The sequence below is a fragment of the Giraffa tippelskirchi genome, chromosome 1 (assembly GCF_054371585.1).
Source record: "Giraffa tippelskirchi isolate mGirTip1 chromosome 1, T2T-mGirTip1v1.2.pri, whole genome shotgun sequence".
In the NCBI taxonomy this organism is placed as follows: Eukaryota; Metazoa; Chordata; class Mammalia; order Artiodactyla; family Giraffidae; genus Giraffa; species Giraffa tippelskirchi.
Window position 1 is genome coordinate 120,364,677 of NC_137275.1, and position 22,598 is coordinate 120,387,274.

At 36.8% G+C, this 22,598-nt stretch overlaps 1 protein-coding gene and 1 pseudogene across 1 annotated transcript in view; one reads left to right on the plus strand and one right to left on the minus strand.

Moving 5' to 3' along the window:
* The window catches only part of LOC145507381 (uncharacterized), a 71,785-nt gene extending 59,169 nt beyond the window's left edge, over nucleotides 1-12,616 (plus strand). Inside the window, exons 2-3 of the mRNA XM_081493878.1 lie at nucleotides 3,307-3,404; nucleotides 12,001-12,616. Of these exons, the coding sequence (XP_081350004.1) occupies nucleotides 3,307-3,387 (81 nt within the window). The 3' untranslated portion in view covers nucleotides 3,388-3,404; nucleotides 12,001-12,616. The remainder of the gene's footprint in view (nucleotides 1-3,306; nucleotides 3,405-12,000) is intronic.
* Nucleotides 12,617-19,435: 6,819 nt separating this feature from the next.
* On the minus strand, nucleotides 19,436-20,356 carry LOC145521418 (olfactory receptor 10AG1-like; annotated as a pseudogene).
* Nucleotides 20,357-22,598: the final 2,242 nt, after the last annotated feature.

A 22,598-nucleotide genomic window follows, 5' to 3' on the forward strand; every position in this document is an offset into this window, starting at 1 on the left:
TGTATTTTCATATTATGTGTTAACTTATTTGAAATCCAATAGAAAATAAGTCACTGAAAATAAGATACACAACTAACTACATATTCTAAGGGTATTAAGTGAGGGCAAAAGTCAAGATTTCTGCTACAAAAATGTAGACAAACATGGGCTAGAACCAATAGTCCATACAAAAGCAAGAACACTGGGGTGGGTTGCCATTCCCTTCTGCAGGGGATTTTCCCTACCCAGGGGTCAAGCCCAGGTCTTTTGCATGGTAAGCAGATTCTTAATCATCTGAGCCATCAGGGAAACCACATACTATTTATATATGTACCATCTACAATATCTTAAACTACACATTACAGTACTAAAGATAATCAAACTTTTTCCATTATTATACAATTCTCTCAATAAAAATGTGATTATTAGAAATGCAAAAATGCTACGAATGACTCTTTTAAATGGTCAGAAGCTAGTGGCTGACAGATGCATTATATATGAGACTATGCAATCATGTCTCCTTTTTTCAATACCTTGTCCCTACACCTTTACTAAATTTTATTCATCTACTGAAATCAATGTAGAGTGTAGTACTTGGATACTGATTCAAATTGCTTGTTGAATGAATCATCAATCTTTTTAGCAAGCAGCATGCACCTACATTTAATGAGCCACCCATTTCCCGCAGAAACTGCCATCTGCTTTATTCTTTTTATTGTATCTGCTGTTTATGTATGTAAGGTTTCCTCTCGTTTTTTAATCTGCTTTGTAAATTATTCCTTGATGTTCAGGTAGGATAGTACATTTGAAAAGCATACTGAAACTAAGATGTCAAAGAGAAGCCAGAAAAAGTAAGAAAGCAAAACTTAATATCAAGAATGGAGTGCTCCACATTTATTAAAATATTTTTTGTCTCAACTTTTTTCTGTCAAAGGGAAACTTTTTATGAATGGTAAATGGAATTGTCAGTATAAAACTATTTCTAAAGTAAGAAATATTATAATTATTCAAATTCTATACAAACTGTACTTGTATTCTAAACTCTATCTCAGGTTCAAAGATTTCCTCAAATCTCGTGACATATTTGCTGGTTTCTCTGACTTCCGAAAACTGTCAATGCTTCTCTTTATACAACTCAAAGAGAAAATCACTATATAATTCATCTAAATAGAGCCACTTTTGTTTTTGCTCAAATTATTCATGCTTATTGTTCTGGTATTTCCACCGAAACGACAATTTTCTTTGATGTAGGGATTATGATATCATGTAAATCAGCTATACCACAATGCATTTATTACTGCTTAGAGCAAGTTTATGAAATCAATTTGAAATAGGAAATGAAAACCTAAAATTGGTGAATGCAGCTCAAAAGCCTACTTCCTTTAGGATAAAAAGGAAAACATGCCAATATTACTTCATTTTCTCATTCGTTTGCCATAGAATTTAATTTTAACAAACAAATGATTCCTTTGGTATTGGATGAGAACACATTTTAATAACTCCTCTTACTATCATACAACTTAGCTAAATAATTTTAAAAAAATTTTTGTGATATATCCTGATTTAATACTACATGCAAACTACTTAAATATATGCTTACTATGTAGTAATCACTTGATAAATCTTAATACTTAAGATGACTGATGATAATGATAATGAGGTTGTAATCTTTGATATATTGGCCAAATATATTACAAGACATTTCCTGGTGGTTAAGTGGTAAAGAATCTGTCTGGAATGTAAGAGATGAGAGACGTGGGTTTGATCACTGGGGAAGAAAGGTCTCCTGGAAAAGGGCATGGAACCCACTCCAGTATTCTTGCCTGGAGAATCCCAAGGACAGAGGAGCCTGGTGGACTACAGTCCATAGGTTCCCAAAGAGTCAGAAGACTGAAGCGACTGAGTGCACACATGCATATTACAAAGTACTCTGTAATTTCTCACTTGATAATATAATGATGAGAATCAGAAAAGTAAAAAGATTATCTGAATCAGGGTTTCCTAAATTAATTAACAGTAAGAACAAGGGATCTATTTTTAATTCTTCTGAAATGAATGCCTTTTTTGCTGATGCTACATATACATTCAGTTCAGTCACTCAGTCGTGTCCTACTCTTTGCGACCCCATGAACTGCAGCACGCCAGGCCTCCCTGTCCATCACCAACTCCCAGAGTCCACCCAAACCCATATCCATCAAGTCGGTGATGCCATCCAGCCATCTCATTCTCTGTTGTCCCCCTTCTCCTCATGCCCCCAATCCTTCTGAGCATCAGGGTCTTTTCCAATGAGTCAACTCTTCACATGAGGTGGCCAAAGTATTGGAGTTTCAGCTTCAACATCAGTCCTTCCAATGAACACCCAGGACTGATCTCCTTTAGGATGGACTGGTTGGATCTCCTTGCAGCCCAAGGGACTCTCAAGAGTCTTCTCCAACACCACAGTTCAAAAGCATCAATTCTGCGGCGCTCAGCTTTCTTCACCACCCAACTCTCACATCCATACATGACTACTGGAAAAACCATAGCCTTGACTAGACGGACCTTTGTTGGCAAAATAAGGTCTCTGCTTTTCAATATGTTATCTAGGTTGGTCATAACCTTCCTTCCAAGGAGTAAGCCAATCATGGGGAATAAAATATCCAAGGGTGGATGTTATAGAATTTAGAAGTACTTCAGTAAAAGGTAAATGTGGGCCGTACATAGTTATAGTCTTTTTTATTTGTTGCATATGATAAAAGTTAATAGCCTCATATTGAGGTATTACGTGCCCTTGAGCGTCATGATTTCTTAAAACTGGAAGAGCAGAAAAACCATCGGCTTCAGAGACCTGCGATTGTAAAGCCATCAATTTAGAAAGCCTCTGTCTCGAAGGAGAGTGGGCGGGTAGCAACTTTTTACAATTAAGAGTATGTGGTAAAAACTCATCATTGTTATTTAGAAGGGTGTTAATTTTAATGTCAAAAGGTGTCCTAGAGGAGTCGTTGCCAGAATCATTAGGTTTTAGCAAAGGAGAGGCTTTTAGATTTGTGTCTGATGGCAGACGAGGAGTGCTTGGAACAACCCGGGGAGGGTTTGTAAATATATTATGTTGTTCTAATTGGGCCTTTTGTAAGGTTTTATCATTTAGCTTATATTTATGTAATAAGTGTTCTGCCTATTGTTGAATATCAGGAGGGCCAGGATTACCTTGAAATGGCAGAATCATAGTTTCAATAGGAGCCCATTAAGGCCAGAAATCTGTAGGAATGTTTTTTCCCTGTCTGGCGGCTCATTTAGCATTCTTTTTGACCTGGTGCCTAATTTCTGAATCAATATTGTCTTCCTCAGGGAACCAAGGATTACATTCAACCACTGTTTGAAGGCCAGCCTCTATTTCCTGGTGTGAAACTGAAAATCCTTGAGCTTTAAACAAGTGATAAAGTTAAGTAAAAAGTTGATTGGGCTTTCCTGTCATTATATTTATGTCCTTAGTATTTACCAGCCTGAATAGGCTCACCCTTATACCCATGTCTTTAGTACTTACCAGCTTCAATAAGCTCTGGGTCACTCTGCCCGAACTGCCACGTATTCCATGTCCCTGTTCTGGCGTACTATTTGTTGTGGTCCTTTAATGGACCGGAACTTGGGGGTACAGAGTCGACGATAAGAAAGTGAAAGAAGGAAGAAAAGAGGCTGATATTCCCTGGTTTACACAGCATGTCAATATAACTCTAGACAAAGAGTTAGCTCCATCTACATAGGCACAAGTCACCTGGGTGGGTAAGTAGACACAGAGGACACCTGTGCTCCGTGGAAGCAGCCTGAAAGGGAGAGAGAGAGAGAACTGAAGAAAGACATGGGGACCAGTGTTCTGATGGAACAAAGGCGTTTATTCAACATATTGTGGGCATATATATACTGTCTTACAAGATAGCCTTTTCAGCAGAAATAGGGATAAACAAAATCTTACAAGTTATTCAGGAAGCTTGAGGCTAGAATCATTTTCAAGAGAGGGGATTGTAAAAGTTACTTTCCATATCAGAAGGGAAGAGAGTTGTAAATGGCTACTTTTCACAATATGGAAAGGCTACTTTCCATACGAACGAGAGACATAAATTCCTATTATTCCGGGAACTTGTGTGGCTCCTCTAGCACCTGCATTCAAGTGCTAATGAGGAATAAAGAATTTATGCAAGACCGAAAACAGCATACAGGAAGCCTCCTGTTAAATGCTTCTTTACAATGTAATTTTTCAAGTATCAGGAGGTCTTCCTCTTATTGATCTACATTTTTACTTAATATAAATGTAACATATCACAATCTATGAGATGCAGCCAAAGTAGTACTTAAATATCATAGTACTGAACACTTAGAACATTAAAATAACATCTTAAGTCAATAAATTAAATTTTCACCGCAATATATTCTAAAAGTCATAGTGAAATAAATCCAAATCAAACAGAAGGAAGAAAAAACAAAAAGAGTAGAAATCACCAAAACTAAAAAAATAAAGAAAGGCAATCAAGTAAAAAGCTGATACTTTGTAAATTTTATAAAGTAGATATTATTTTTAAAAAATAGACAATGAAAAAAGACATATCACATGTATTAAACACAAAGTATGAGCACTGGCACATTGAAATCTATAGATATTATTAAAGGATTAATAAAGATGCTTTTAATAACTCTGTGTCTATAAATCACCAATAAGATGAAATGGACTGATTCCTCAAAACTCACAAACTATCAGGGGATCTTTCCGACCCAGGGATTGAACCTGAATCTTTTAGGTCTCCTGTATTGGCAGATGGATTCTTTACCACTAGCACCACCTGGGAAGCTGCAGGATATTTATATCTATATCTGTATCTAGATATCTTATCTATGTCTGTATCTGTTAATTTACACTAATTTTAAAATATTCAATCGTTAAATTTAATGAGAAACTACAGCAAGCCAATTGGGGCAGCCTGAGGATCACAAAGAATCAGACCCAAGTGAAGCAACTGAGCACACAGACATGCACACACAGCCCCTGGAATCATACATCCAGTTTCTGGAAATGCATCTCTGTGTGTTTCTGTGTGTATGTGTGCATGTTTGCAAAAGACTGAGGGCAAGAGAGAAAGGGAGCAACAGAGAAAGAGATGGTTGGATGACATCACCTTTTCTCTCCCTCATTCGATCAATTTTGAGTTAATTTTTAAATAAGCTTTTATGGTTTATATAGAAGTTCAGGGGTTTTTTTGTTGTTGTTGTTGTTTGTTTCTTTGGATTTGCATGTGCAATGCTTTAATACCTTTTTTAAGACAATATATTTTTTTCTTAAATATATTGAATGATTTTGAACCTTTGTCAAAAATCAGTTAGTGATATTTGTGTTGGGAAATTTTTAAATGTCTTAGATTCCATTGGTCTAGTACCTACTCCTCCATCAACATTAGATGTCCTAATTCCCCTAGGATATTTATGTCCTTGCATACTAAGTAGCTTCAGTCATGTCCGACTCTTTGTGACCCAATGGACTGTAGGCCACCAGGTTCCTCTGTCCATGGGATTCTCCAGGCAAGAATCCCGAAGTCAGTTGCGTTGTTATTTAAAGCACTACAGAATAGAGTAAGACATCACTGAAAAGGAATGCTATGGCCAGGGGCATTTTTGGTTGCTTTCCAAAATATTTGAATGGCTAGTATAATGAATCCGTTCAATTATACATTGATACGGGAGAGAAATAATTCCCAAGGCCGAAAGAAATCTATTTCTACTTAAAGAACACTATTTGCTTTGGAGGGAAAAAAATGATTTAGAAAGACATTTGCAGCACCTAAAATTCAAATTGTTTAAAGTTGAATATCAATAGAACAACATTTAAAATACTCCTTATCAAAGAAAGAAATAACTTCATTCCAATCCAGGAAGGTAAGCGTGAACTCTTACATCAAAAGTGTTGTTTACATTTTAGATTGATTTTCTTAGCTAATCAAATCTTAAATATCAAAGTTTATAAAGCCCAAATATTTACTGGCTATTGAGATAATATACTAGATTTGACAAGTTAGACTATATTTCAGGCAACATCTTCATTATTCTGTTAGAAAATTAGTGAGATAAATGACTAAAATAATTTTGAAATGTATTGTTAGTTTTAATGTAACAAAAGTTATTAAAATAGTTGAGGCAGTTTTGAAGAAAATTTTAAATGTAGGAAAACTTACTGAAGAAGGCAGTAATTGGTTTCTTTTAAAATGTTTTAAAAGTGTTTGCATACTACCATCAATGAAATACAGTATTATTTCTGAAGAAACACTATTTTGAAAAGTATCAGTTGCTCAGTTGTGTCCAACTCTTTGTTCTCATGGACTGTAGCCCTCCAGGCTCCTCTGTCCATGGAATTTTCCCACAAGAATATTGGAGTTGTCAGTAGCCATTCCATTCTCAAGGGGATCTACCTGACCCAGGGGTCAAACCCAGGTCTCCTGCACTGCAGGCAGACTGTTTACCATCTGAGCCAACAGAAAAGTCCTCTTGAAAAGGAATCTAACGTTTTAGGGCATTAAAAAAAAATCATTGATGTTATGATTTTCTGATTAAATAAATACTACAAAATCAGACTACAAATATAATTGTCTTTGTCCTCATCCAGAGGGAGTTAGAGCCCTGAGGTCATTAGCTAAATAAAAGAGAAATTGGCCTGTGTCCCTAAGAAAAGAAGCCAACCTAAAGGAAAAACAAACAAACAAACAAAAAGCCTTAATTAAAAGAATCAAGCCTGTTTACTGTTCACTTGGAAGGACTTCTGCAAAAGAAAAGTTTGAGTAGAATTAATTTTAGAGTAGTGACTTGACACTGCCTTTCTCTATCTACAGTGAAGGGGTATAAGTATACAATCAAATCACAATACTAATCTCATCTCCCGTATTAGGCGTAGATTGAAAACACTGGTGGTGGTTTAGTCACTGTCCTGTCTGACTCTTGTGATCCCCATGGGCTGCAGCCCACCAGGCTCCTCCATCCAAGAGATTTCCCAGGAAAGAATACTGGAGCGGGTTGCCATTTCCTTCTCCAGGGGATCTTCCTGACCCAGAGATTGGACCCATGTCTCCTGCATTACAGGTGGAGTCTTTATCACTGAGCCACCAGGGGTTCACTAAGGTGAATATTTTGTTATGAAAATACTGAGAATAATTCATAGATTGCGGCTTTTCCATCTTTCTCTCCCTCCCTTCTTTCTCTCCCTCCTTCTCTCCTTCCCTCCCTTCTTCCCTCTTTCTTTCCTCCTTCTCCCTCTCTCCCACTCTCTTTCTCTTGCCCTCTTCTTCCTTTTCTCTCTTTATGTTGCTTGAATTTCATCCACCTCATAATCGTTTTATTGCTTAAGTGTCATTTGAAAAAATAAAATGTGGAGAGCCTTATAGTAGATGTGGTGGATAATACCACCATTTCTGTATTGCGTGTGTGAATGCATGCACAATTGTGTCTGACTCTTTGCAATCTCCTAGACTGTAGCCCATCAGGCTCCTCTGTCCATGGAATTTTCCAGGCAAGAATGCTGGAGAGGGTCACTATCTCTTCCTCCAGGCAATCTTCCAGACCTAGGGATCGAACCTGCAACTCTTGCATCTCCTGCACTGGCAGGCAGATTGTTTACCAATAGTGCCATGTGGGATCCCCTCTGTATTGCATAACACTGTAATTTCAATTAAACTGTTTTGGAAAGTAAACATAAAATCATTTAACACAAAAAGAAACTGTTAATCAAAGTCTGAAATAAACAGTGAACTTAGAATGGAATTTGTAGTCACCAACTGTTTTGTTTGTACACTTTTTCTTTGTAACTCCATTCTCAGTGTTGAGGTTATTAAAACAGAAATAATATGAGCCAAACACAATGTGTGATCAGTATATATACATCTTTTGCTGTCATAGATGAATACATTAATATTTTTCAGTAAGATAATAAAGCCATGCATGATTGGTATCCCTGAAACCACCTGGAAAACATTCCAAATTCATAGAGAAAATCCTCAGCAATTTTATATGAAGGAAAGATTTTATGCTACTATAATATTTAAGGAGGGAATTAGAAATTGGATAGAAATTGCTTAATAAGTTCTCTACATTTCAAAATGTTTTATCATGCAATTTCTATTTAATAATCACAATACATGTGGAAATTTCAAAAATTACTTATCATTGCATCTTATTAAGAACTTGTCTCAAATCTTAGTCAAGCAAATTAGCACTCAGTTGTAGACTGCTCATTTCCAATTTGTTTTTTGATTGTTATTTTTACTTTTCTCTGATTTGTTTTTCCCAAAATACTTAAGAAAAATTTGGAAGGATATTGTTACAATATTGGAAAAGAACTAAGAAAAGACTTCAATGTGCAGAGAGAGAGGTAAACACAAAACACAATAATGAGAATAGTGCATCCCATACCAATCATTAGTGGAGGGTATAATACTCTAATTAATATTGGATATTGTTCAGTTCAGTTCAGTCGCTCAGTTGTGTCTGACTCTTTGCGACCCCATGAATCACAGCACGCCAGGCTTCCCTGTCCATCACCAACTCCCAGAATTTACCCGAACTCATGTCCATCGAGTCAGTGATGCCATCCAGCCATCTCATCCTCTGTCGTCCCCTTCTCCTCCTGCCCCCAATCCTTCCCAGCATTAGGGTCTTTTCCAGTGAGTCAACCCTTCGCATGAGGTAGCCAAAGTATCGGAGTTTCAGCTTCAACTTCAGTCCTTCCAATGAACAACCAGGACTGATCTCCTTTAAGATGGACTGCTTGGATCTCCTTGCAGTCCAAGGGACTCTCAAGAGTCTTCTCCAACACCACAGTTAAAAAGCATTAATGCTTTGGCACTCAGCTTTCTTCACAGTCCAACTCTCACATCCATACATGACTACTGGAAAAAACATAGCCTTGACTAGATGGAACTTTGTTGGCAAAGTAAGGTCTCTGATCTTTAATATGCTTTCTAGGTTGGTCATAACTTTCCTTCCCAGGAATAAGTGTCTTTTAATTTCATGGCTGCAATCACTATCTGCAGTGATTTTGGAGCCCCAAAAAATAAAGTCTGACACTGTTCCCACTGTTTCCCCATCTATTTCCCATGAAATGATGGGACCAGATGCCATGATCTTAGTTTTGCCATGATCTTAGCTCTGAATGTTGAGCTTTACGCTAACTTTTTCACTCTCCTCTTTGACTTTCATCAAGAGGCTTTTTAGATCCTCTTCACCTTCTGCCATAAGGGTGGTGTCATCTGCATATCTGAGGTTATTGATATTTCTCCCAGCAATCTTGATTCCAGCTTGTGCTTCTTCCAGCCCAGCGTTTCTCATGATGTACTGCGCATATAAGTTTAATAAGCAGGGTGACAATATACAGCCTTGACGTACCCCTTTTCCTATTTGGAACAAGTCTGTTGTTCCATCTCTTTCAGAATTTTCCACAGTTTATTGTGACTCACACAGTCAAAGGCTTTGCCATAGTCAATAAAGCAGAAATAGATGTTTTTCTGGAGATAGTAATACCAGACCATCTGACCTGCCTCTTGAGAAACCTGTATGCAGGTCAGGAAGCAACAGTTAGAACTGGACATGGAACAACAGACTGGTTCCAAATAGGAAATTAAGTACGTCAAGGCTGGATATTGTCACCCTGCTTATTAAACTTATATGCACAGTACATCATGAGAAACGCTGGGCTGGAAGAAGCACAAGCTGGAATCAAGATTGCCGGGAGAAATATCAATAACCTCAGATATGCAGATGACACCACCCTTATGGCAGAAAGTGAAGAACTAAAGAGCCTCTTGATGAAAGTGAAAGAGGAGAGTGAAAAAGTTGACTTAAAGCTCAACGTTCAGAAAACTAAGGTCATGGCATCTGGTCCCATCACTTCATAGGAAATAGATCGGGAAACAGTGGAAACAGTATCAGACTTTATTTTTTTGGGCTCCAGAATCACTGCTGATGGTGATTGAAGCCATGAAATTAAAAGACGCTTACTCCTTGGAAGGAAGGTTATGGCCAACCTAGATAGCATATTTAAAAGCAGAGACATTACTTTGCCAACAAAAGTCCATCTAGTCAAGGCTATGGTTTTTCCAGTGGTCATGTATGGATGTGAGAGTTGGACGGTGAAGAAAGCTGAGCGCCACAGAATTGAGGCTTTTGAACTGTGGTGTTGGAGAAGACTCTTGAGAGTCCCTTGGACTGCAAGGAAATCCAATCAATCCATCCTAAAGGAGATCAATCCTGGGTGTTCATTGGAAGGACTGATGTTGAAGCTGAAGCTCCAATACTTTGGCCACCTCATGCGAAGAGTTGACTCATTGGAAAAGACCCTAATGCTGGGTAGGATTGGGAGCAGGAGAAGATGGGGACGACAGAGGATGAGATGATTGGATGGCATCACTGACTCGATGGACATGGGTTTGGGTAGACTCCAGGAGTTGGTGATGGACAGAGAGGCCTAGCGTGCTGCAATTCATGGGGTCGCAGAGAGTCGGACATGACTGAGCGACTGAACTGAACTGAACTGTTGTTCCATGTCCAGTTCTAACTGTTGCTTCCTGACCTGCATACAGGTTTCTCAAGAGGCAGGTCAGATGGTCTGGTATTTCTATCTCTTTCAGAATTTTCCACAGTTTGTTGTGATCCACACAGTCAAAGGCTTTGGCATAGTCAATAAAGCAGAAATAGATGTTTTTATGGAACTCTCTTGCTTTTTCGATGATCCAGAGGATGTTGGCAATTTGATCTCTGGTTCCTCTGCCTTTTCTAAAACCAACTTGAACATCTGGAAGTTCACGGTTCACGTACTGCTGAAGCCTGGCTTGGAGAACTTTGAGCATTACTTTACCAGCGTGTGAGATGAGTGCAATTGTGTCATAGTTTGAGCATTCTTTAGCATTGCCTTTCTTTGGGATTGGGATGAAAACTGACCTTTTCCAGTCCTGTGGCCACTGCTGAGTTTTCCCTATTTGCTGGCATATTGAGTGCGGCACTTTCACAGCATCATCTTTCAGGATTTGAAATAGCTCAACTGGAATTCCATCACCTCCACTAGCTTTGTTCGTAGTGATGCTTTCTAAGGCCTACTTGACTTCACATTCCAGGATGTCTGGTTCTAGGTGAATGATCATTAGATATTGTTATCCATTTGTAAATCAAATACTTTTTGGGTTATTTATATATGTTAGTTCCGAGGAAGGAGAAGTATATATAAATGATACATTGTATGTTCCCCTGAAATTATCTGTTGCAGTAAAAAGTAACTTGGATTTTGAGTTGTACATGCCTAAAATTCAGTCTTAATAATGCTTTTTATTTGCTTTGATCTTAGTTGATTTATATAACATCTTCAAGTTGAAATTTATTGAAAGCATGGCTATCGATTGCAAGAATTACCACTCAAATGCAAAATCAGTGTTTTAGATTTGATAAAAACTTCTTTGGCTGAGTTTTTTTTGACTTTCAATTGAAATAAACTGACTATACCAACTATTATAACACAAAAAAATCACAAAGATCATCCCCCAAATCACTTTTTTTGGCTTATTTTTTAATTATAGTTGCATGGTAACTCAAAAATGTTTGGATAGCTTAAATCAAAATATAAATAAATGCAATTAATTTAAAAGAAATAACATGAGAAAGGAGAATTGATGGAAAGGTCATTCTTAATAAAATTGTCAGATCTCTTGCTATATATTCCTGTCACAAAGCTGCATAACAAAACGCAGCATCAATTATTTCATTATCAGTAACGGGAAACTACAGCCATCTATCAGGAGACCTAGTTCCTGATATTACTCTTTTCTGATGGATTATTTTTTGTGAAAGAATGAACTTCTTTAAACTACGGCTTAATATCAAATTTAGATGCTTTTCTAGGACTCAAATTAGTTTTGAAAGTGCAGTGTACACATTTTATCACTTGAAAAACTGCCACTCAGAGAGATAGAGGACTTTACATTGATTATATATATATATATATATATATTTTTTTTTTTTCTTCTGCAGATGCTTCCAGGAGACCAAACAGCAGAAGCAATTTCTCTTCAGTCATGGCATTTGTTCTCCTGGGATTTTCGGATCTTCTGAACCTCCAGGGACTTCTATTTGGAATTTTCTTTCTCATCTACATATTCATCTTAACAGGAAATGGTCTTATCATAATAATCACGAGGGTAGACTCTGTACTCCAGACACCCATGTATTTTTTCCTTGCAAATTTCCCGTCACTGGAAATCTGTTATGTATCTGTCACTCTCTGTAGGATTCTAGTGAACCTTTGGACCCAAGACAGAAGGGGCGTTTCTTTGCTGAGCTGCGCCATCAAACGCGCTTCTTCCTGTTCCGGGAGCCCCGGGGGTGCTCCTCCTGGCGGTGAGGGCTGTGACCCTGTGTGTCCATGTGCAGCCTCTGCGCCGCCCTCTGCTCATGACCCACAGGATGGGCCTCCAGTCGGCTGTTGGCGCCTGGGAGGGTGGAATTCCAGTCCAGAGAGCACAGACATGCCAGGTGTCCTCACTGCCCTTCTGTGCTTCACACCAGATCGACCACTTCTTCTGTGACATCCCTCGTTGGTCACCCTGGCCTGTGGGGACACTGCGCTTAATGAAATGTGTGTCTATGTGATTGCTGTGCTGTTTGCCACGATTCCTTTCCTCGTGATGCTTGGCTCTGATGTCAGAATCATTTCTGCCATCTGAAAGCTGCGCTCAGCCACAGGCCGGTCCAAAGCCTTCTCCACCTGCTCTTCCCATCTCACCGTTGTGCTTTTATTCTTTGGCTCCATGATTATTACCTATTTACGCCCGCAGTTAAATCATTCCCCAGGAACATACAAAATGCTCTCTGTTTCCTACACTGCTGTGACGCCAACGTTTAACCCCTTGATATACAGTCTTAGGAATAAGGATGTGATTTCAGCTTTGAAAAAAACTATTACTTAAGAAAACACTGTGAAAAAAAAAAAAAGAAAAAAAAGAAGAAAAAAAGAAAAACAAAAAAAAAACCAAAGAAAAAAAAGAAAAAAATAAAAAAAAAAAAAAGAAAACACTGTGAAGATGTGAAAGGTCACTTTTTAATGTTTGTCTCAGAGGGCTCACAGAAATATGATTTAATTTCACTCTTCCCATATTTACTGATAGGGTAATTATTCCTAATTATTATGTTGTCATTTACATTTTTTACATATTTTGGGTTTTCTGCCTGAAGTCAATTTGACTACATTTTAAATAAGAAAATTAATTAATTGTGTTTTATTCTTTAAGACAAATCCACTTTTTCATAGCCATTTTAAATTTACCCAACTCTAACACTTTCAGATAAGTAAGCTGTTAGAATTTTGCTTAAAATGTGTAGAAAAAAATACTTTGCCTTGATAACTGGTAAAGTATTTACAAATATACTGGTACCGCCATTTGTATTTGTGACACAGTCATTTCTCATGGGAGATTTTTTATTAGATATGTGATGAGGAATGAACACAAGACTAAATTATAAGTCATATGTTTGTGAACAGTAATTTAAAAATAGAAAGAAAACTTTTCATTGCCTCCACTTTCTCAGTATAAATTAAGAGAATTGTTTCATGTGTAACCAGAGGAAGCTGAATATATGGATCTTTTCTTCCCACTTCTTCCAAGAGTGATAAAAATTGAATATCAAACATCTGACATGGCACTGTCACACTGCTTTCATTACTGTATTTCATACCAATTTCCAAAATGCATTTTCTACTTAGAATCTTTGCGAGAGCTTACTTGAATTAACAAAGTTGCAATGAAAAAAAAAATCTATGTATGGATTCTTTTTTTGCACTTAGTATCAAGAAACAGATTAGTAATCTAGATGAGAATTTGGAGCTTCCCTGATAGCTCAGTTGTTAAAGAATCCGCCTGCAATGTAGGAGACCCCAGTTCGATTCCAGGGTTGGGAAGATACCCTGGAGAAGGGATAGGCTACCCACTACAGTATTCTTGGACTTCCCTTATGGCTCAGCTGGTAAAGAATCTGCCCACACTGCAGGAGACCTGGGTTCAATTCCTGCGTTGGGAACATCCCTTGAAGAAGGGAAAGGCAACCCATTCCAATATTCTGGCCTGTAGAATTCCATGGACTGTATAGTCTATGGGATTGCAAAGAATCCAACACGACTGAGCGACTTTCACTTTCCAAGCAAAGATTCATGCACAATTGCTTAATATCACAAATAGTAATATATACATAAAAAAATGCCTAACACTGCCTGCCTATAAGCTGTATTTAAATTAGTATAAATATAACTAATCTTTACCAGTTGATCTTTCGGTAATGTCTATGAAATTAACCAGAGGGTACAGATAAATTCAAGAATTAACCCATCATAAATATCCTAACAGGAAAGAAAAAAGAATTTGTCAACACTTCACTATACACCTGCTTCTCTCTTTCAAATGTGTAACTCAAGGGATACTCAGTTTCTATAACTAAAAATTATTACTAATACTTGTAGAGAACATCATTTATTTATCTAATGATAATGTCTCTTTATAGGTTTAATTTCTTTTGTAGATTTTGTTCCTTCAGATTAATTTCTCTTTAAAAGAGTTAACAGTTTAATTATAACATTTGATTTATAAATCTGGATTTTTATTTTTCTAGGGCTTGTGGAGATTCCTAGGTAGTGCACTGGTATAGAATTTGTCTGCCAATGCAGGAGATGCAGGTTCGATTCCTGGGTCGGAAGATCCCCTGGAGAAGTAACTGGCAACTCACTGCAATGTTCTTGCATGAAAAATTCCATGGACAGAGGAGCCTGGTGGACTATATAGTCCACGGGTTAGCAGGAGTCAGACATGACTGAGTGACTGAGTACACACATATGGCACACATGAATGTAAATATCTTAACCTACTTCATCTATTTTTTGTATGTGTCAAAAATTAAATACATTACTGATGGTAATAAAGAAAGTGAAGATATAATAGTTATGGGAGTGCTATTATTTCCCTTTCAAACTGTGATGCTAAAGAAGTCTCTTGGATGCAAGGAGGTCAAACCAGTCAGTCCTAAAGTAAATCAACCCTAAATATTCATTGGAAGTTCTGATGCTAAATTTGAGGCTCCAGTACTGGCCACCTGATGCAAGGAACCAACTCATTGGAAAAGACCCTCATGCTGGGAAAGATTGAAGGCAAAAGGAAAAGGAGGTGGCAGAGGATGAGATAATTAGATAACATCATGGACTCAATGGGCATGAACTTGAGCAAACTCTGGGAGACAGTGGAGGACAGAGGAGCCTCGCATACTACAGTCCATGGGGTCACAAACAGTTGGACATGACTTTGAGACTGAACAACAATAGTAAGTCTTTCCCTTAACTCTTAGATAAGCAAATTGTAATGAAATGAAACAGTATCAGTCCTGTAATTAAGATAACTGATTTTTTTTGAATGTATTATAATCTGTGCATTCTCAAGTATCTCAACTGTTCTTTTTGTATCAATTTCTCTGTCTATAAACTAGCAATAATGCCTACTATCATTAATTATGTCAAAGCGATATACACAATATCTTGGATTCAAGGAGTCTTTTTGGAAATTTTAAAAATCTTGGAGAAGGAAGCGTTTGCCAGCATCTAGTTTTCCATAGAATGAAGGCTACTCATTTAAATATTGAAATTATATTTAACAATATTATTAATACAAATTATCTTACAACAATGTTCACACTTCCATGCCTTCTTAAACCTTCAGGCAGAGTTCATTCTGCTTTGGTGTCTCATGATATGCATGCATGAATAAATACCTGCTCTTATCCTTGGCTTACAGCACCTGGCACTATTTGCTGACATGGAACATTTAATTTTGCGCTGAATTTCCATAGAACACATATTCTTCTATCTCCTTTCATTTCTTGATTCTCATCAATTGATCTTCAAGATTCTAGAAACATTCTTTAATTCATTAACTATTTTTTCCTACGATGTTTTTCATTGTCATCTATCATTCTTTATTACACTGAAAGAGGGTAGATAGTTTTTTGTTAGTCATTTGATTTTACTTACAATTCTAAATGAGACCTCACTTGAAAGAAAAGGACAGAGATTATCTCAAGGCTCTTTCTCTTTTTATTTGATCTAAGATATTCAGTGGTTTGCTAATGTTTACACATACTTTCAGTATGGAAATCCAATATATGAGGCAGTTATTAATTTATTCTCTGTTTTGTCAAGTATGTTGGCTGTCACAGAACAACGACCCTCAAAGACACATTTTATAAGGAAGGCTGAGTGCCAAAGAATTGATGCTTTTAAACTGTGGTGTTGGAGAAGACTCTTGAGAGTCCCTTGGGCTGCAAGAAGATCAAACCAGTCAATCCTAAAGGAAATCAATCCTGAATATTCATTGGAGGGACTGATGCTGAAGCTACAGATCCAATACATTGGCCACCTGATGCGAAGAGCCGACTCATTAGAAAAGACCCTGATGCTGGGAAAGATTGAAGGCAGGAGGAGAAGGGGACAACAGAGGATGAGATGATTGGATGGCATCACCAATTCTATGGACATGAGTTTGAACAAGCTCCAGGAGATGGTGAAGGACAGGGAAGCCTGGCATGCTGCAGTCCATGGGCTCACAAAGAGTCAGACACAACTGAGCGACTGAATAGCAACAACAATATATATATGTGACAACCTTGTGTGTGCATGCTAAGTCACTTCAGTTGTGTCTGATTGTGCCACCCTATGGACTATAGCCAGCCAGGCTCCTCTATCCATGGGATTCTCCTGGCAAGAATACTGAAATGGGTTGCCATGCCCTTCTCCAAGGTATCTTCCCAATCCAGGGATCAAACCCACATCTCCTGCAGCTCCTGCACTTCAGGCTGATTCTTTACCACTGAGCCACTGGGGAAGGCCATAGATGACAACCTTAATCATTCTAATCATTCTAAATATAATTATAATTTATATTTTTTCCAACTCTTCCCTTAGACCATATGTTCACCTTCTCTTTATCTTCCAATTCTATTATTCTATTTCCATATATGTTCTCTGTACTACTTAAATGATAGTGAAATAAGCTTACATGCTTTCATGTCACAGCTAAAGAAATAGCTTATTGATATAAAGTTTACATATAGCAAAACACTATTCCAAGAAACAACTACACATATGATACCTATATAAATATGCAGATACCTTTAAAAGAAGGAAAGAAAGAGAATATGTTTACCATTATTCTTTTCCAGCAAAGAATCCATAGCAATTATACAATCCAGATGCACAATGAAGACATATTCACTTTTCACTTTCCCCGAATCAGGCTATTAATCTTGGAAAGATTTTGCACATATTATTGACCTTCCCATCCTTCATTGTCAGTTGACTTCAGTCCACACAAACAATAGTCTCCTAAAGTACACACACAGACACACAAAGACAAGCATGTATACCTACATAAATGAATATCTGTTTTCGTGTTTCTAAATAATAAAGTTGTGTGTGCTTAGTTTCTCAGAATTATAAGTGACTTGTTCTGGAAATAGTACAATGCAAAGTAGTAACAAAAGATTATCTTGCTAATAAAGATACTTATAATTTACAAAGCATTGGTGGTATTTACACACATTCATTGTGTTTTAAAAACAAGTGATATAGATACAGATTTTTGGCAAGCTATTACCACTGAATGTGGTAACTAGTTTAGATATGGTTTGTTAGTTGCCAAGCCAGAGAGAAAATAATTTCTGAAGCTGTCCACTGACATTTTTAGCTTGTGGAACTTCAGTATCTACCCAAAAAATCATAATGCTCCAAGATATCACTCTTATTTGCCCTTCTCTGTAAAAGGAGAGAGATTCAGTCACATCTGTTCAATATATCAATATTTTTAAATGTTGACCCCCCCCCCCGTTAGTTATCTCTTCTCTCTAAAATTTGTTTTTTTAATTAGGCAGGAGGGAGAGAAAAAAAGAGAGAATTTCTTAATTTCTGTCTCAATCTTTTCAACATATAATAGTTTCAGGATTTATCCAACTTCTGCCTAGAAATTTTACTGGAATTGTGTTGTTGCTGTTATTATAGTTCTCTTTCTTTTAACTTCCCCTGTATTCAATCATTTCCATTAGATTTTAGTAGGTTATGATAGCTGCATTATCTGAGAATATTGGTGATTCATTGTTTACTTGGTTCTCAATAAGAGTTGGTTTTTCCTTCTTCACTTTATTATCAGAATTGTTCTCATGTCATCTGGTTATTTTCTCCCAAGGAGAAAGTGTTACTGCATTTCCCTATCCATGTGGAAATAGCCAGCTCCATATAAATGTGAACAAAACTGACATATATTTTTATGGGAATAAACTTTAAAAGCAACGGTTCAAGCTTCATCATATTTTTTAACTTTGAGTACTGGTGACAGGTCATATTTCTGCAATGATCTGTTGCCTGTCTATATGAAGGATTATTATATATACATGGAATTTTGAAAATTAGAAATAGCACACACAACTAATAATTGTGATTTTCCTTGTCCAGAACAAATATAAATTTATTGTTTGTTATTTTGATTACCTGAATAGCACAAGCTTATTGAAATAAACTGCACAATTTCAATAAAACAAAGGAAGAATAGAATGACTTACTCTGTGATTTCCATAATTAACAACAATGATTATTTTTGTATTGATCATTTCTAATATGTGTAAGTATGTAAAGTTTAAGGTGTACAATACTTGTGCTTTTATAGCAGATACTTACTTTTACAAAAATTTAAATTCTTTCCCTTTTCTCCTAACTTTCCTATCCCCATTATTATCTCTAGGAAAATATATTAAAGAACCATGATTTGTGAATATTCCCATCATCTTTTCCAGGCTCATCTTATTATATGTAAAGATTTCAATAATATCTTTTATTTTATCAACTCAACAAATCATATTATGGATTTAATCTGATATACACATAAATGATGCTTAATAATTACTAATATCACTGTACAACATCATTTATTAAACTACATTCCCAATGAGAGGTACTTTTCACTCTAAGAAATTATTTCTCTGTAGAATAATTGCTAAGCCAAACTATACATAACATTTTAATTAATGTCCATTACTAACTTAGTTTTAAAAATTTCTACGACAACTCTATGGAACTGAATAATATAGTTTCAAATAAGTGATATAAGTGAGTCTGTATTACAAGTGGGCCTATTATAACAATTCTTATCTAAAGTTCTTACTACAAGAGAACATTTCACAATAAGGTTATAGAATTCCCAAGTGAATGATTTCCTATTTGTTGACCCATACACAACTGTATAACTAGAGACAGAAAGGTTTCTCAGTGTTACAAGTAATTTTTATTTTGGTAATAACTACCACTTTATAGACAGATAAATAGAGTTTAAGATAAATATTGAAAATTTATAACAAATACATAAGAAATCAAGTTCTGAAATACAATTTATTTTTTTAATGAACTGAGGTATTTGCATGGCCATTTTTTCAGTGCCATCATGACATCTTTGTTCCATAGACTGTATATCATGGGGTTAAACATAGGCGTCACAACCGTGTGGAAGAGGGAAAGCGCTTTGTCAGTTCCTGCTGAGCCCTGGGTCTTGGGTCTTAAATATGCGACAAGGCTCGATCCAAAGAACAGCGCCACAACCATAAGATGAGAGGAGCAGGTGGAAAAGGCTTTGCCCCGACTTGTGGCTGATGGCAATGTAAGGATTGTAGAGATGATTTTGCCATAGGAGACAAGTATCAACAGAAATGGAACCAAAACAAACAGCGCAGCAACTGTGAAGACCAACATTTCATTCAGAAAAGTGTCCCCACAGGCCAGCTTGAGTATGGGAGGGATGTCACAGAAGAAATGGTTGATGAGGTTAGAACCACAAAAGGGCAGAGAGAAAATCTGGCATGTCTGGCCTGTTTGGATTGGGATTCCACTGATCCAGGAGCCAGCCACTAGCTGGATACACACCTTGTAGTTCATGACTAGAGGATAGTGCAGAGGGCTACAAATGGCCACCTAGCGATCATAGGCCATCACGGCCAAAAGGAAGCACTCAGTGGCCCCAAGTATAAGAATGAAGCACATTTGTGTGGCACAAGCAACTAAAGAAATCATTCTTCTTTGTGTCCAAAGACTCATGAGCATTCTGGGGAGTGTAACAGACACATAGCAGATTTCCAAAAGGGAAAAATTGCCAAGGAAATTGGGGGTCTGGAGACCAGGGTCTAGTTTTGTTATCAGAAATGTGATGCCATTGCCCATCAAGATAATTATATAGATGAGTAAGAACAGTTCGAATAAAAACCTCTGGAGATGAGGAACATCAGCAAAGTCCAAGAGAACAAACTCCATCCATTTAGTGAGATTACCTTCTGGTGCTTTTTCTTGGTGTTGCATCTGTGAAAAGGTGGAAATGTAGTATCTGCTTTTCATTTTTACCATCAGGCATCAGTGCCTGTTTTATAAATTGTATCAGGATATCCAGAATGATTTCCATGATCAATGCAATTGTTTCTAATTTAACTTTATTATTTATGCATTTCTCCTTTCTCAGTTTATAATCCATGTGTTATCACCATACACTCTCCCTTGAAATATCTTTTAGGGCATTCTTTCCAAATACAGTCCAAAGTCAAAAATGTTAAAGCGTTAGTCATTCAGTTATGTCTGACTCTCTGATCCCATGGACTGTAGCCCACCAGGCTCTTCTGTCCATGGGATTTCCTAGGCAAGAATACTGGAGTGGGTTGTCATTCCCTTCTCTAGGGGATCTTCCCCACCCAGGGATCAAACCTTGGTCTCCCGCATTGCAGGTGGATTCTTTATCAGCTGATCCACCGGGGAAGCCCCAAATGCCCTGATCAGCACAGGCACTGGACAAATTGATAATCATCGAAGATAGACCCACAGTGTTGCTATGTGATCTCAGTTTTAAATACTTACATTATTTTGTGCCCGTGTCTCATGGCTTGTGGGATCTTAGTACCCCAACCAGAGACTGAACCTCAGGCTCATGGCAGTGAAAGCACAGAGTCCTAATCATTGGACTTCTAGGGAATTCCCTTAAATATTTACATTTTTTGGCAATTTTATTGTATTTCTCTATAACTTTTCTTTACATACTTCAGTAGAACTATTAATATAACAGAAATTATCTTCCTTATATATTTTCAACTACATATTTCAACTCTTCATTTCCCTCCCATCACTTGATGATCTTGACCATACATGTTCTTATATACAATTCACATTATTAGGTAATTTACAAAAAAAGAAAAAATGAGAGAATATTTTATTTTATTGTACATAGGGGAATAAAATACATATATTTCAGTAAGATACTATGTGGGGGCTATCAGAAGGTTTTATTCTGGAAAAGTTGTGTGGGAATAGATACAGATAAAAGCAATTAAGAGGGTCACTCTGGGAAAACAGGGGTCACCTGGAATGTGTTCACTAGCTGTGTAAGATGCTTCCTGTTATGCTTTACCCTGTCTTCTGTGTGCATCTCTGAAGTCTTTGTTGTTCCTCAAAAAATAATAATAATAATTCAGATAACAGTTTATAAACTCACTTTTCATGAGCTAGGATACAGAGATTTAGCAATGATGGATACATTGATCATTTGCACATTGGTTTTGTAATTGCAAATCAGTTTCTATTTTTTAAATCATACTTAAGTTTGAACCCTAACTCCATTATTTATCATCTGTTATATCAAATAATTGTTTAAATTTTCTGTTTGCTTTCTTATTTGAGATAATTAATTATGATATTATTGATAAAATTACCTATCACTTTTAATATGTTTATGTATAAGTTATGGTCCTATAATTATAATTATTAATATGGTATAATGTTCTTAAATCTTTAGTTGCCAGGGTTGTAACACACTCCCTAAAAAAATTTTTTTTTTGTAGAGTTATTGAGTTGCTTGTTGATGATTGCATTTTTCCATTTTTTTTCCTTTCATCAGAGCCAGGAGTAGAATACGGTCCTACCTAAATAAGGAATGAGACTCCTCTAGTACAGAATGTAAGAGCATGCACTCAGTTTCAGGGCTGACTCTGCATTGCACCATTGTTAAAGTCACTGCCTCCTTAAATATTACACTCCAGGCATCACTTGACTCAACATGACTCCCAGCCAGGCTTCATTTCCCCATCCTTTATGTTTCAAGTTTTCATGCAAGCAGAGTCTAAATATAGTGTCATGGACAAAAAATACAATCCTGACAAGATGGCCTGCAATCGAATCATGGCTTCACTTGCCAGCTGTGTGACAGTGCGAACTGCTTAATCTCCCTGTGCCATAGATCACTTGGCTGTAAAAGTGACTAACAATTGTATCAACAGTTAGAATTGCTATATGAACTAATTCATTTGATACATGTAAAGCAAATTAAAGATGTTTTGGCATTCATAGAAAGTCTATTTAAAAGCTAGCTATTATTTTTTGTCATTAAAAACTAAATTTTATTCTAAATTTCACTCTCTGTTTTACCACTATGAAAAACTGCTCTCTAATTTGCCTTGACTTTGTATCACATGGTTAATGAGGGAATGAAATAAGATATTAAAACAATCATCACAGTGTTATAAAA